The sequence below is a fragment of the Hyperolius riggenbachi genome, chromosome 6, assembly GCF_040937935.1.
Source record: "Hyperolius riggenbachi isolate aHypRig1 chromosome 6, aHypRig1.pri, whole genome shotgun sequence".
Classification (NCBI taxonomy): domain Eukaryota; kingdom Metazoa; phylum Chordata; class Amphibia; order Anura; family Hyperoliidae; genus Hyperolius; species Hyperolius riggenbachi.
The window spans coordinates 288,625,123-288,642,164 of record NC_090651.1 but is presented as its reverse complement, the minus strand read 5'-3'; the positions used below and the strand labels follow the sequence as shown (position 1 = coordinate 288,642,164).

At 43.9% G+C, this 17,042-nt stretch overlaps 1 protein-coding gene across 2 annotated transcripts in view; it reads right to left on the bottom strand.

Moving 5' to 3' along the window:
- Positions 1–17,042, bottom strand: part of GRIK4 (glutamate ionotropic receptor kainate type subunit 4) — a 531,391-nt gene that overhangs the window by 285,104 nt on the left and 229,245 nt on the right. For both annotated transcript variants that reach the window (XM_068241000.1, XM_068241001.1), the window contains exon 2: positions 10,909–11,042. In XM_068241000.1, coding sequence (XP_068097101.1) covers positions 10,909–10,990 — 82 coding nt within the window. In that variant the 5' untranslated portion in view covers positions 10,991–11,042. The remainder of the gene's footprint in view (positions 1–10,908; positions 11,043–17,042) is intronic.

Genomic DNA, 17,042 nt, shown 5'->3' with positions numbered 1-17,042 from the left:
GATCCAAGGCTGTTGTGGAGGTTAATTAAGGCCGATGACTCAATGTGATAACGCTGACTACTTACAGTTTTTGGAAAAGTTAGTGAGTATAGGTCAGAAACTATTTGCAGGTCTTACTAAGGAGTACTTGTGTAATTCTATATTCATTCCTCCTGGGAGGAAAACTCCGAGCACCTCTCATGGGCATGCCTTTAAAGGAGTTATCAGGGAATTAGACAAAATGAGCTTTACTCACCTGGGGCTTTCTCCAGCCCCTTGCTGCCGACTGTCCCACGCCGACCACTCCGCTCTGCGCCTCCGTCCCGGTCTCCCTGCACGGAGGCCGACCCCCAGGTCATTTTGTCTAATTTCCTTGATAACTCCTTTAACATAACACAGATGACTTCCAACAAAGTCGTGCTACGACCCCTAGAGGAGTCTCTTGCAAATTGCAATGGCTATGCGGAAGTTATAACATTTTTAAATTGAAACCGAACAAAAACTATTTGCTGTAGAATGGCGATTCAGGCATCAAATGAAAGAGGAGAGCACAATCTACATAATGGTATGCATCTTTAAGTACTTTGCAATACTGGTTGGAGTCTTAAAGGCATGCCCATGAGAGGTGTTTGGAGTCCCTTTAAAGGGGTTGTTTAGATTCTGCCATGAGTCAAGCGCAGGGCCTATCACCACTACCCAAGGGGTTAGTTACTCCTACCTCTTTCTGGGCACAGCAATTGGGATTCTCTAGTCATTACTGTTTTTGCTTCATTACCACAGAGTTTCACTTTAACATAGACAAATCAGAGTGTAGAATTGTCCCTTAACTTAATCTCAGGAAACAGATATCCCTTCTTAAGCCTTGTACCCATGAGGCGATATTTGCACCGATGTTTCCTGATATCAGGGAACATCGTTTAACATTATCATGTTAAACGATGTTGCCCCCCGCAGCAATCGCTCGTCGTTATGTGACGGACACGGCAGATCAGATCTTTAAGATCCCCAACGACCCCGCGCAAAATAATGAGAATGCTTACTTCCTGTTCACACCAATCACGTAGTAGCATGATGTCATGAGCAGCCAGAGGTGTCGCTTGATGACCGTGGTCAAGGGGATATTGCTGGCACCAGATGATTTCCAAAAAAAGGAAGAAAAATGGCTCTCTCTTTAAGAAACTACAGAATACTAAGCAGCTCGGTTTGACCTAAAACCACTAGAAAAGTGTAGGGGACTAAAAGAGGGATGAAAAGCCCCCTGCTAAATATCAACACTCCGTGTAAGTGGTATTATAAAAACTACATACATGACTCTATAGGTATCAAAAAAACTGGGTGCCACAATTCTAGAGAGGGTGCTGACAAGTATTGAGCCTTACCCAGAAAACATTGAGCTATGAAGCTGCAAATGTACTGGACTATTTTTCTATATTTCTTCTTAATCAACTTATTTGGTTTTCAGTACCACCTATATGCAGATGATACACAACTGTACCTCTCGGCCCCAGACCTTAACTCCCTCCTCACACGGGTTCCCGACTGCCTGTCCACTATATCCTCTTTCATGTCCTCTTGCTTCTCAAAACTTAATATGAATAAAACTGAACTAATAGTCTTTCCACCATCCCTGTCCACCTCTTTGCCTAATATTACAATAAATGTTAACAACACGTCTATAACTTCAGTCCCCAAAGCACGGTGCTTAGGGGTAATATTTGATTCTTCTCTCTCATTTATTCCTCACATTAACTCCCTAACCAGCTCCTGTCATCTCCAACTCAAAAACATAGCACGTATCCGACCTTTTCTCTTCCATGACACAACCAAAATGTTAGTACATGCTCTTATTATATCTCGATTGGACTATTGCAATATATTGCTTGGTGGACTTCCAACTAACCGACTAGCACCGATCAATTCTGTACTGAACTCTGCTGCTCGACTTATTCATATCTCCTCTCGCTCTTTCTCTGCTGCTCCTCTCTGTCAAGCTCTTCACTGGCTACCAATTAACGAGAGAGGATTCAGTTCAAACTCTTAACCCTAACCTACAAAGCTCTCCACAATCTCTCTCCCCTGTACGTCTTCTCACTAGTCTCCAGATACCAACCCAACTGCAATTTCAGATCTGCACACAAGCTTTTTTTATCCTCTTCTACAATTACCTCCTCACATTCACGTGTACAAGACTTCTCACGTGCCTCACCCCTCCTCTGGAATGCCCTTCCACAGCACATCCGCCACTCTCCCACCATTGAAATCTTTAAACGCTCCCTCAAAACTCACCTTTTCCGACAAGCATATTCTCTAGCTTAGGCCATGCACCCACTAAATAACCTAATTACGCACTGCCTGTACATATACTGTATACTTCCCCCACCTCTTGTTTCCACCCCATTTCTTTAGATTGTAAGCTCCCTAGGGCAGGGCTCTCATCCTTTTGTGTCATGGAACGTTATTAATTGAATTGCTTGCACTCTGTTGGACATTTATACATTTTAGTCATCATGTTAAATTTGCTATTGTAATCAGCAGTGCTGTATTTTGTATCAGTGTTCATATTTGATGTATATCATTGTCTGTATCATTATGTATCCCTTGTTTTACATTATACAGTGCCACGGAATATGTTGGCACTTTATAAATAAATAATAATAATAATAATATATTCAATAATGCAAAATCAACTACCTATGATTTTAAGTAAACATGGCAGAATCTCCCCAAAAAAAGTTTTCCTCAGGGCAAAGAAATTATTCTGTGTTGCTTCAGCGCCCATTTTTTGGGGTACAAAGGGAGTTATGTTCCTGGACTACCTCCCCTCCGAAAAGGAGGTAGTCCAGGAGCATCAATGCAGCATATTGCTGCTATTTACTGAGCTGAGGCAAAACATTGAGGAATAAACATTGAGGAAAGCTATCCAGAGTGTCATCCTGTTGCATGACAATGTCTTGTCACACACTGCAGGTGACAGTATTGCAAAAATGACCTCCTTAGGCTTTCAGGTGATGCCCCATCCACCCTATTTGCCCAACATGGCTTCTTTTAAATATCATCTGTTCCCCAATCTCAAGAAACACCTAAAGTGACAACGGTTTGGGAGTGTTTTGGAGGTATGCTGCAAATGAGTGGTTACACCAGTGGTCATAAAAAAATCTATTTGCAAGGAATTAAAAAGTTGCAGGACAGATGTTGAAAGTGCATTGACATCCTGGGGGAATATGTAGAATAGTGTGGGAGTTACAACTTCATAGCTCAATGTCTTTAGGTGAAAGGGACTCCGAGCTCAAACTAAAAATGAAATAGGTATTCACCTGGGGCTGCAGTCCAGTGTAGGTCAGGAGGTCCCACGGCGTCCATCTGGCTCTTCATCCAGGGCCTGGTCAGAAATGGCTCCCCGGCGGCTCCCGGCGACACTGGGCCCGAGTGTCGGGCTCCTCTTCCTGAAAGGTGACAGCAGTCGTCACCACGCTTGCCGGTCTGGTTTTTGCTGTCTAAACCTAGGTGTGTCTTATATTCCGGAGCATCTTATACAGTGGAAAATACAGTAAGTGTTTACAGTGGGCTGTATTGTTTCTTTCTTTTTTGTCATTTTCTATAATCATTTTAGGCTGTCTCCAGTTATGAGTACACACACACTGAATCTGAGCTCTATCACAGTAATATTATGTATTTGCATACAGTAGAGGATTATTTTGGGATGATGTTGTTAAGATAGCGCTGCCAACACTGACAGTCAGTCATTCTGGATAAATCAGCCTGCATGGGGTTAAATGTGCTTGGATATGTTTTATTAATATGTTTTATTAATGGTTCAATTAGAAATAACTATATTAGAGTCTAAAAAGAAGAACAGGAGTTAATAAGCAATGCGTGATGCTGACGAAAGCTCATCAAAAGTAATATAAATTGTCTATAAATATGTCTGAAAGCAACATCTTATTATACTTAAGCTGACTGTTTTAATACATCTATTAAGCCACATTCATGAAAGTGCATTGGGTGTAGCATAATGGCTGCTCTGCACATGCAACTCGCTGTTTTCCAGTGCACCGCCTATGTGACTTTCAGAGTGCGGCGGGTGAATTGCGTACAACAGAGTGCGGCATGCTAACACACTGCATGCAGTGCATTACTGCAAGATGTTGAAGGTTACAGTGGAGCATGCTTTTCATTGACTGCACGCTTCGCTGTATTAATCGCAACGTGCAGGTAACGTGCGGTGCTGCTTTCCAGATTTGTCATTTTGTGTTCCTGCTGTCACAGGGAGTGCAACGCAATGGTCACTGTGAACATGGCCTAAAATACAAAAATTGCGCAAAAGGTGGATCGGTGCAACACCAGGCCACCTCCGAATGGAGATATCAGATATCTGATGGAAGCTCATTCGGAGGCGGCCTGGTGTTGCGCTGATCCACCTTTTGCGCAATTTTCGATTTTTCAATTTTACTTGGTAGCGCACCCAGGCTATGCATATACATAGGTTAGGATTTAGTTAGTGCTAGGCCCCTCCCATGGAGGATTGACTTCTTCGCAGTGGGGGGGGAAAGTACTTAATAGGTTGCATGCAAGCTGTTACAGGAAACCAACATCCTCCTCCAGTGGTAGACAGGTCATGTGTATGCTCGGTGTGTATTCGACCCCACAAGTGGGGCTTGCACTCTTTTGCAGGTAGGCACTTGTCTGTTTTTAAGTAGCACTGCTCATTTCCTTGCTATGGCCTAAAATACAGTTTGCATGTGATTCACAAGCGTTACATTAACCACTTAAGCCTATCTGGATGAATATAATTGTCCAGATAGACTGTGCTGCTGCCTGAGGCGCGCGCGCTCCCGCCGCCTGCCGTTTGCCCCCAGATCAACAAATAAGAATATAGTTCCCATTCATCGATCAAAGTCATTGGCAGAAAAACCGACAGCCTCTTATCAGAGGCCGCTGTCTTTCTGCATAAAAAAAAAAAAGTTTCCCTTCCTCTTTCTAGTTCCTGGAAGTGAGATCGTTCGCTTCCAGGACTATTTGACTGTGACCATCTTGTGGCCAAATAAGAAAAACTACACCCACATACATTTTTTAACACATAAATACATTATATTTCATTTAAAATTAGCTGTTTACCTCCCACACCAAAAATTACCCAAATAAAATTTTTAACAAAAAAAAATGACAATAAAAAAAACAACATAAATAGTTACCTAAGGATAGTGTTGGGCGAACAGTGTTCGCCACTGTTCGGGTTCTGCAGAACATCACCCTGTTCGGGTGATGTTCGAGTTCGGCCGAACACCTGATGGTGTTCGGCCTTTTAAGTTCGGGTTCGCCCCGAACTACTGAATGGCCGCCGAACAGGGCCCCTGTTCGGCCGAACAGGGCCCTGTTCGCCCGAACATGCCGCAATACGGCCCCCCTATGGGGTCGCAGGCATAAGGGGGGAGCATGCCCCAATCGCGGGGGGGGTGTCGGAAATTCCCCCCACCCCCTCCGCTAGCACTCCCCCCTCTGCCCGCTTCCCCATAAAAAAAGTTTAAGGCAAGTTAAATAGTACTTGGTGGCTGGCCTGGCACTGGCAGTGGAGTGAGGAGGAGGAGGAGTCTGAGTAGCAGAGTGACGCGTTGAGGCCGGGCAGCGGGCGGTTCAGCGGTAGTACCCTTGTGGTACTTCCGCCCTTTCTCTGACCTCACGTCCTCTACGTGATGACGCATACGAGGGTACGCGTGACGCGTACCCTCGTATGCAGAGGACGTGAGGTCAGAGAAAGGGCGGAAGTACCACAAGGGTACTACCGCTGAACCGCCCGCTGCCCGGCCTCAACGCGTCACTCTGCTACTCGGACTCCTCCTCCTCCTCACTCCACTGCCAGTGCCAGGCTAGCCACCAAGTACTATTTAACTTGCCTTAAACTTTTTTTATGGGGAAGCGGGCAGAGGGGGGAGCGCTAGCGGAGGGGGTGGGGGGAATTTCCGACCCCCCCCCCCCCCCGCGATCGGGGCATGCTCCCCCCTTATGCCTGCGACCCCATAGGGCCCCCAAAATGGGCATGTTCGGGGGTCCCATTGACTTCCATTGAGTTCGGCGTTCGGGCCGAACATGCCGAACATCTGGCCCATGTTCGGCCTGTTCGGCCCGAACCCGAACATCCAGGTGTTCGCCCTACACTACCTAAGGATCTGAACTTTTTAAATATGCATGTCAAGGGAGTATAATTTTTTAAATTATAAGCTAGTAAATACTGATGGACGCAAATTGAAAAAAATGCACCTTTATTTCCAAATAAAATATTGGCGCCATAAATTGTGATAGGGACATAATTTAAATGGTGTAATAACCAGGACAAATGGGCAAATAAAATACATGAGTTTTAATTACGATAGCATGTATTCATTTCAAACTATAATGGCCAAAAACTAAGAAATAATGAATTTTTTCTATTTCTTTTTTAATCTTCCTATTAAAATGGATTTAGAAAAAAAAAATCTTAGCAAAATATACCACCCAAAGAAAGCCTGAAAAACAAGATGTAGATCATTTCAGTGTGATAAGTAGTGATAAAGTTATTGGTGAATGAATGGGAGGTGAAAGTTGCTCGGATGCACAAAGTGAACAACACTGTAGGCTGAAGTGGTTAACCATTGAATCAGCAGGGCCACCTGTGTGCTACCCAGCAGGACCAAGTGTGCGCAATGCAGGGCAATGCTGCACATGATGCTTTTTTTGTCTCCTGGAATTGTATCAGGCCCAGAGGCAGATGCTTAGCACAACAGCTAGGAAAATAACACTATCAAAAGAGAGTCAGCAATGAATCCTCCCATATGTCTGTTAGTTTAGCTTTCCTTGAACAGTACCCGGAACAATCTCTCCACCTCTTAAATCTCTCCTATTGTATCTTGGTTTGTGAGTGTAATTCATGTGCTAGTTTCTCCTGCTATTAAGTGACTTTTATTGTCAGAATCAATGTGTAATTTGTCCACCTACAAGCTGGTTTGGCTTAGTTTATGTATACATAGCTTCCATGGTCTTTTTGTGATCTGAACGGCAAACAGTACCAGTCTACTGCTGATTAGTCTGTAACGGTTTGCGTCTCTCTACCTTAGAAGAACCTGACAAATTGTAGACAACTAGTGCTTTGCATCAATTTGTGACTCAAAGCCTTTCCTGAGAAATGTTGTTTCTTGCTGTTACCTTTTTAAACTAAGAATGTGGCACCGAAATGTTTTCAAGATCATTTCAGCTGCTTTCGTTAATAACAGCAATGAAAAAATATGTACAGACATTAGAAAGCAAGAAAAAGAGAACTGTGATTAAAAGCAGGACAGAAAGGTTATATATAAAGCAACAAAGAACAGTTTACTGAATGATTAACTGAATTCCGAACAGAGCAGGGTTGGAAACCCAATAAACGCTCTCTCGTTTTAGCTGGTAACCTCGCATAGGAAATCTGTATGAGTAGGTTCATGGAAAGGTTTTTCTTTGAAGAAACAACTGTAAATAAAACTTCAATTTAATCTGTTTTGCCCCTACTATCAGCACAGGATTGGATGTAACATCCACATTTTTAAAAACCCTGGCCTTGGGGTACATACTGGTTCTTTCACTAGTTTTTTTTGGCCACTCCATTACTTGTCTTATTGTGGATGTGCCTATTGTTGTGCCTTGCACTAGCAATTGCACTCACTGTTAGTGCAGGGAACCAAGGAACAAATTGGCCTTACCATGGTTCTGGTGAAGAGCGTAATTTGAACATTGCAGTGCTGCCATAGGTACTGCTAGGGGTCCTTAGGGTTAGGCATCACCTGGGGGTCTTTAGAGTTAGGTATCGGCAGGGTTTGGTTAAGTTACGACATTGGGGGGGGGGGGGGTTGGTTAGGGTTAGGCATCAAGAGGGAGGGATCGTGTGATAGTAAGGTTAGTTTAGGCCATAGTAAAATATCGTTGCAGATTAAATACATTTTACTATCAAAATACTCACTGATTCGAAGCAGAATAGTGGTAGTTTACCAATATTCTACTTGATATCTCCGGTGCCCAAATTCCCCCGGTGCCCATTTGAGGTATACAAGGTTCTGGGAGAAACGTCAGATCTATGGATATTTTTGAAAATGTCATGGGTATCTGCTGGTGTCGAGTAGAGCATTTTTGTTTTTTAAATCTTTTTTATATTTTTCTGTGTGAGACTGGTTGCCCAGGTCTGTGAACTCCTCACAAGCATTTTTTTTAGCTTTATTCAGTGATATATTCTCTTTGACATAAATGGGGGTTGCTTACGTTTAAATGACAAGTTTTAGAATTCTTCTATAAGGCACCACTGAAGATAAAACTGCAGCGTCAGCTTGTTCTACTCTTGATTGTAGGAAGAGTGTTTGGATTTTTTCTATCATTTCAAAAAAACACATTAGCTTCAGGCCTGAGCAAGTGAGCAGAGGTTTTATTCCAACTTGGAAGTTGTGTTTTCAGACAGTGGCATATGATACACAAATTTTAAAATGTTCATTTTAGCTTAGGCAGTTAAATAGGTCTCATTTACTCTAATCCAAAGATGACACTCCAGCCTCTGCTGTTTACAACACTGCCAACATCTTTTAACACATAACAAGTAGCAGTTGGTGAAAAGTAGAAGGTCTTCTGGCGGCTTTTTACATCCAAGTTCCACCAATGCCATAACAAGCACCAGGGATAAATATTATTTATTATTATTAAAAATCCTGTCATGTATCTGCTACTAAATATTATGCACATTATCTAAGAGGATTTTAGATGTAGGCAACACATCTGGACCCATATGCAATTCCCCTTTTCTCCTGAATTTTCTCCTGATTTTTCTCCTAGGTGATATTTTCAAACGTGTTAATAAAATGTCTTTTAACCACTTCAGGATTCTGCGTACGCATAAGTACGCCCCTGAATCCCGAAGTGGTTTCCATACGAGCGGCCGTTCCATGTCAGTTCACGGAGGGTGTCACCGTGAACACCCTGGGAGCCTCCGATCGCGGCTCGTAGGGTAAATGTAAACATGCGGGGAAGATCTTCGGCCTCTGATTGGCCGGGGATCGCCGGCATCTGATAGGCTGAAGCCTATCTGAGGCGGCGCAGGACGGATTCCGTCCTGCGCCGCTCACAGGGAGAGGGAGGGAAGGGGAAGGAGGCCAGAAAGCGCTGCGGAGGGGGGCTTTGAAAAGCCCCCCCCGCAAGCGCAAACAGCCGGCGGCGTTTAGACCCCCCCCAGCAGGACATCCCCTAGTGGGGAAAAAAGGGTGAAAGTCTGATCGCCCTGGCTGCCATCTGATCTGTGCTGCGGGCTGAAGAGCCCCCACAGCACAGATCAGCAAAACCACCCGAAACCCGGAAGTGGTTAACCACTTGCCGACCAGGGCTTTCTGCAGTGATCGGTGCTGCGTGGGCTCTCCAGCCCGCAGCACCGATCAGGAGTGAGCCAGGGCGATCAGACTACCCCCCTTTTTTTTCCCCACTAGGGGGATGTCCTGCTGGGGGGGTCTGATCGCCGCCGGCTCTGTTCGTTCAGCGGGGGCTCCTCAAAGCCCCCCTCCGCAGCCATTTTCCGCCTCCGTCCCCCTCCGGCGTTTCCCTTCCTCCTATGGGCAGCGCAGGACGGAGATCCGTCCTGCGCCGCCTACAACAGATGCCGGCGAATGAGAATGCGGCGATCCCCGGCCAATCAGAGGCCAGGGATCGCCAATCTGCCTTACGGCGCTGCTGCGCAGCAGCGCCGTATGATGTAAACAGCGGGGATTTCTTCCCCGCCTGTTTACATTTTGCCGGCGAGCCGCGATCGGTGGCTCTCCGGCTGTTCACGGACACACCCTCCGTGAACTGACATGGAAAGGCCGCTTCATGCTTCGAGCGGCCGTTTCCATGGTAACCCGCAGACGACCAGTTTACGCCAATCGGCGTTAGCTGGTCGTCAAGAGGTTAAACCACAAGTAAGCAAGAACATACTCAAAATAATATTGATAGTACTGATAGTAAAATTATCTCCTAGGAGAAAACTCAGGTGAAAAAGATAATTGCATATGGGCCCTGGTCTCAGCGCCAGTCAGACCAGTTAGACAGCGCACAAACCTAGACAATAAATAGGAGAGGTCATTTAAGTAAAACAAAATATCCCTCTGGTTTTCCAACACACTAAGCATAATATTCCTTTCTATAAAAATATGGTGAATGCAATAAAACAGGGCAATCTACAGTTTAAGTATGGATCTCCACATCTGTATACGAGGTTTCATTGTAATCGATCAAAGTGTTTTTGAGTGATGGCAGCACATACATACACACACACACATTCGATTTTACATACATAGATTCCTTTGATTTGTTTGATTGAGGTTTCTTAAAGCAGATCCGAGATGAAAAAGTAACTATAACACATAACTTGTCTATATATCTTTTCTAAAGTTTAGATAGTTTACACAGCAAATCTAGCTGCAAAAAGGGTTTAAAAGTTTATGATTATTTATTGCTGTGATACAATGAGGGCAGGCGTGTTCTGTTTGTCACATTGTCACAGGCCTGAGGGCTGGAGATGCTATCAGCTTGCCTGTGTGTAAATTCAGTCCCCTCTCCTCCTCCCCTCTGCCAATGGCTAGTAACCTCCTCCTCCTCCTTCCCAGACTGAGCTCCCATAAGCCCCTGCTACCTGGGACTGAGTGCCAAGGCTCTCTGAAAAGCTGTGGGCGAGGCTTGTTTAGTTTATAGGGAATTAAGAGTATTAAAACAAAAGAAAAAAAGTATTTGGCTTGAGGAATGCCCTATAAATTAAATGTAAGGAACACAATTATGCAATAAGTAAAAGTTTATCAACGGATCCACTTTAAAGCCTGATGTTGCTGCAACTACACCTAAACAATTTAAACAGCATGCCACAAAACAGTGCACACTACTTTTAATAGATCTAAAAAAAAAGCCAAAAGATCAACTTACCGATCCGAATCGAATGAGGGCTGCCAATGGACTCCATCAGCAACAACAAGAGAAGCACCAGAGGCGCCAGGACACGGAGCATTTTCTACAAATCGTCATGAAGCCCTCTGATGATGTGGGCATTCCACAAATGTCTGCGGGAAAAAAAAATCACATCTGTTTCAGTACTATTGTTAATTTAATGACTGCAATAAAAAAGGTGTCTATACACTTTATAATCACAGCAATACTATAAAATGAAAACTTCCAAGGTCACTCGTCTCTGGATTAAAATGCAGAATCCATTACCCAGAGACTTTCCAAGGAGCACAACATTCATTTTTAAATTAAAAAAAGATAAGCAACACATAGCAACGAGTAAAAGATATGTTACATAAGTTAATGCAATCTTTTATGAAAGACCTTTTGCTTCCTGCTAGTGTAATTTGAAGATATCTTAAAAGTGTTTTGGTTGTTTTATGACATCGAACAGACTTGGAGAAAAGATGCCCGGCACTAACAGTTATGTCAATAGTGATAAGGAGTTTCTTCCAATGGAATTAAGGATCAATGACAATCATTCATTTAACGTCATCAGGCTGATTCCCACAGAAAAAGTCAGACAGATGATGACTAATAACACAGCTCAGGGAAGGTTACAAATCTGTGCAGTTAGTAACTTTTGAAGGGCAGAAACTTTAAAATATACAAACAAAGTGTATAATATGGATGATGGTGACGATGAGGTGACTGCAGTAAGAAAAGAACATCAGTAGCACAGAAGAGGGTTGTTTGGAATGGTATATGGAAATGAGTGTAGCTGTTAAAGTCAAGCTCGGGTACAAAATTAGATACTTACCTAAAGATAGCGAAGCCTCAGGATCCTATTGAGGCTTCTCTCAGTGCTCTGATTGTCGCTAATCATATCGGGGCCACAGACACCTTCTCTTCCTTCAGCGTGGTGGCACAGTAGCTGTGCAAGCATTTCCATGCATGTGCAGTAAGCAGGAACCGTAAGCTCTGTGCTACTGCACATACGCGGCCGCCCTTGTAGCAGAGGAGGAGCGTATCACCGATGTGGAGGGGAGCCAGGCTCAGCGACGGGGGACAACAGACTACCAAGATAAGCCTCAATAGGATACTGAGGCTTTCCTCTCTTCAGGTCCATCTTATTTTGAACCCAAGCTTCTGGTCAAGATCACTTTAAAGCACACTGAGCACCTGGGTGCTCCTAGCTTCAGAAAACTTATCACATGACTTCCGCCCTAAGGGAGTTCAGTAAAATGTGTGGGCTTTGGGGAGTCCAGCAAGCATTTACTTACCTAGGAGGACTGCTCCATAGCTCCCCGTCTATATGGATGCCCCAATTTTCGATGTCCCTGTGCCGCATGTTAAAATTCCCACAGTAATATCTAGTCCCCCGGCCATCGAATGCTGTATGAATGGCAGATATACAGATCATCCTCTGGATGTCGAGGTGTATTTACATTTGTCATTGTATTCACTACCAGTTCTTTATACGCCCAAGTCAGCAAAGCCACCAGTGACTGCTAACTTGTTTTGGCCATGGGCTTCTCCTTACTGACATCTACATCTGTAAAATACTTATTTTCATTGTACTGTACTTACTTTCCTTATTGATGCTATTTATTTATCTAGTACGTATGTGGTGCTTGTTTTATTTTATATTCTTCATATTTCATTTCTCTATTTCAATACTTTTTTCATGAATTATTTTTGATTTGTTCCCTTGGGCCTTCTTGCTTCTTTTGTTTTTTTTGTTGTCTTATAGATGTGTGGCTTCTTAGGAAATAGCTTTATTGGTTTAATATTGATGGCTTATATTGTGTTTACATACTGTAAGTCTCTGACTGGATTTTTTTTACTTCTCGGATGCCCTACAGCAATTGGGCGCTGGTTATGTTTTTATTTCATTTTTTAAATCTTCAAGTCTTTATATTGTCATTTTTATTTGAAATTCCCTTTTTTATTTTAAAGTGGCATGATCAGAGCGTTACTAGACTTATTAGGGCCCCCCTGCAAAAATGATAGCATGGGGCCCTCTTGGTCCCCAAACCCCATGAGGGTCATGTGATCGGGAGCTGGCGAATGGCAACGGAGAGTGTTCTGCTGTGAAGCAGCGTCTTACACACGCTCCCGCTACTCCGCATAGCAGGAGGAAGTGGCAGGGAAGTTTTTTGTGAGTGAACAGTGAAGTTTTCTTGCTAATTGGCTGTACTTGCAGTTTGGGAAAGGAAGAAGGAGGAGGAGGCCCCCCCCCCATGCGATGGCAAGGGTCGCAGGGGTGATTGCTACGTCAATGGGTATGATGAATCACTACTGAGATACATATAGCAACATAAAGCAATATCAAAATAAGTCTCCTTCATACGATATGCGTTGTTATGCTTTTCAAAGGCTGGCTTGCTGGCTCTGGATTCAGCCACTGACATGCAACAAGCATGCACCAGTCAGGACACTTGTTCTGTCTTCTGGTTCTGAGTCAGTTATACAGAGCAGCGACGGTATTAGAACACTACTAAACACTACTCTCTACAGAAACTGAGATCAGCAATGTCTGCCAGCAAATTATTTATGTAAAATGACACTCTTTAGTTAGCATTTTAGCTTTCACTAAAACCAATGATACACCTTTTAGCCTTGGATGGGGTAAAAAAAAATTGCCAACCGCTTTTTTTATTATTATTATTATTATTATTATTATTATTATTATTATACTGTAGCACCTCATTGGGCTTATTTTCAGTATCTTTTTGGACAGAAAGTGGGTTGCCCGCTCTGTTATGTTTTTAGTGGCATCACTCAATTGGCCTGATCCAATTGACTTTTTCTCCCATGTTTTCTCACAGGAGATCATTTTCATCTTCTGTTTAAGATAATTTTTCAGCACTCTGCAATTGCAAAAGTACCAAAAAGTAGATGAAAAAGTTCTGCCCAAATTATTCTGAGCATTTGTTTGCTTACTGATGGCGTAAAAGGAATTTTATTGATAAAAAAATGTAATTGAATAAAGGTAACTGTCTTTCATGGTGACACTATGGACTTTGGGCCTATAATAGAACCCCCTTTGGCAACACATGGACAGGAAAATTGTCCATACTAGAATGGAACAGAGACAGCAGTAACAGTACTCCTTTACATTAAAAAAAAAAAAAAAAAAAAGTTGCCACTGACTTGCACAGCCAACAGCTGCTGTTACACACATAAAAGTCACTTAACACTGTCAGTGCTATTGCACCAACTTTTGAAGAAGTGCACAAGCTATATGCCCTGTGTGATGGTTAACCTCCTGAGCGATAATCCCGAGCTGAGCTCGGGGTATGTCGCGCAGGAGGATTTCTCAGGCCCCGCTGGGCCGATTTGCATAATTTTTTTTTTGTTACACGCAGCTAGCACTTTGCTAGCTGCGTGTAACTTCCGATCGCCGCCGCTCGCCGCCGATCCGCCGCTACCCGCCGTTCCGCGCAGCCCCCCCCCCTCCCCAACCCCTTGCGCAGCCTGGCCAATCAGTGCCAGGCAGCGCTGAGGGGTGGATCGGAACTCCCTATGACGTCACGACGTCCATGACGTCGGTGACGTCATCCCGCCCCGTCGCCATGGCGACCAGGGAAGCCCAGCAGGAAATCCCGTTCTGAACGGGATTTCCTGCTTACTCTGATCGCCGAAGGCGATCGGAGTGGGTGGGGGGATGCCGCTGCGCTGCGGCTATCATGTAGCGAGCCCTGGGCTCGCTACATGATTTAAAAAATAAAAAAAAATAAAAAATAGTGCTGCGCCACCTCTTGGGCGATATAATTGTATCGCCCAGAGGGTTAATCAGCAAAAAGGCATTCAGAAATGCTAATTCTGAAGAGTTCATCTTGCAGAATCAGCAAGTCACAAGTGATGACAGTGGCAAGGAACATTGATTCACACTAGAGGCAGTGCCGTCCAATGGTCACCTCAATTTTGATGCCGCTTTGTATTTATTTTAACATCAGCAAGCCTGTTGGGTAGTATTTTAGCTAATTGGTGGTTAATCATTTTCACTTTAAATCTATTTTCATTATTATCTAAGATTACATCCATAGTCAACAACAACAAAAAATATAATAAAATACATAAATATAAAATTAACAGTTCTTACAGAGCAATAAAGAGAAACAAGACAAAAAGAAAACATATTATTAATTGTGGTGGCGAATTTTCAGTCCAAGACTTCTGGGTTGAGCTCATAGCCAGGACTAGGGATAATTCATTAGATACAAATAATTTAGAGTTTATGCAGATGTTATGTAAACGTATGCAGCTCAAAAACAGACCAATGATATTCTGCTGCTTTGAAATTTGATTGGTCCATTTTCAAGCTACGCAAATTTGCGTAAAAATGTGCATCAACTCAGAATTGTTTACATTTCACTAACTATCCCTAGCCAGGGCACTGTCTGCATGGGGTTTGCATGTTCTCTCCATCCAGCCAAAATTTGCAAGTCACCTTTTAACCACTTGTCGACCGCTTACTACCTATGGGCGTCGGCAAAGTGGCACCCCCAGGACCACCTAACGCCGATCGGCGGTGGCACCTGGGGGACGGATTAGCCAGGGATCGCGTGCATTAGGCTCCGCCCACCCACGACATCAACCCGCCGGCCAATTAGCAGCACCGGTGGGTTGTTAACCCTCGATCTGCCGCTATAAAGTGTATAATACACTTTGTAATGTATACAAAGTGTATTATACAGGCTGCCTCCTACCCTGGTGGTCCCAGTGATCGAGAGACCACCAGAGTAGGAGGCAGCTGTGTATGCGAAAGCACACACACACTGATCCTGCCCCCTGATTGCCCGCAGCACCCCACAGACCCCCCCTGATCACCCCCGCAGACCACTGTTTGCACCCAATCACCCCCCCTAATCCCCCATCAATCACCCCCTGTCACTATCTGTCAACGCTATATTTTAGATTAGGTCCTAAACTGCCCCTGGGGGCTCCTGATCACCCCTCACACCATCAGATCCTCCCCAGACCCCCCCCCCCTGTTTACTGTATACATCTATTCTCCCCTGTAATCACCCACTAATCACCTGTCAATCACCCATCAATCACCCCCTATCACTGCCACCCATCAGATCAGACCCTAACCTGCCCCTTGCGGGCACCTGATCACCCGCCCACACCCTCAGATCGCCCGCAGATCACCTCCCAAGTGCATTGTTTATATTTGTTCTCCCCTCTAATCACCCACTGATCACCCATCAATCACCCCCTGTCACTGCTACCCATCAGATCAGACCCTAATCTGCCCCTTGCGGGCACCCAAACACCCGCCCACACCCTCAGATCACCCTCAGACCCCCCTGATCACCTCCCCAGTGCATTATTTACATCTGTTCTCCCCTCTAATCACCCACTGATCACCCATCAATCACCCCCTGTCACTGCTACCCATCAGATCAGACCCTAATCTGCCCCGTGCGGGCACCTGTAGAAAGGGGTTTAAAGTTTTGTTTAGAAACAAAGTCCTCAGGAGACAGTAAAATGTGGATTTTAATTAAACGTTATTGATCTCCATAGGGATATCAATAAGGTACAGTTCTTTGGTACATTAAAATCAGTTAACAAAGATATAAAAACAGAATGATTGAATTGCTGTGTAATCTGTATATGGAATCTATTGTCTGTAGTAGTCTTCTTTGAGTGTATGTATGTGTGTATATGTGTCTGTCTGTAAAGAAAATGAATGAATGTGTGTCCAGACCTTCCTGCTGGTTTCTTATATATATGTTGGTTCTCAGTATTCCTACTGTTCTGCCTTCTGATTGGAGCAGCCATAATGCTATGATGTAACTTTTGAGTTCTTCAACTACATATGGTTAATATCATGAATGAAGCCTCTTTTCCTGGCTCAGAATAACCTAGGGTTGAATCACGTCACACAATAACCAGCTGTTGAATATGAAGTCAAGATACAATTTCTGCAACCAGTAGCCTAGCTTGACAGAGATCTATTTCCTACACTTCTAATGATGATTGGTCTTGACACCTGTGACCTTAAATTCCACAAGGAAAGGAACACATGCTCAGCAGACCTTTAAATGATAATTCAAACCTTAGCATTATATACTGTATATTTATTAACCAATATTGTATAATTA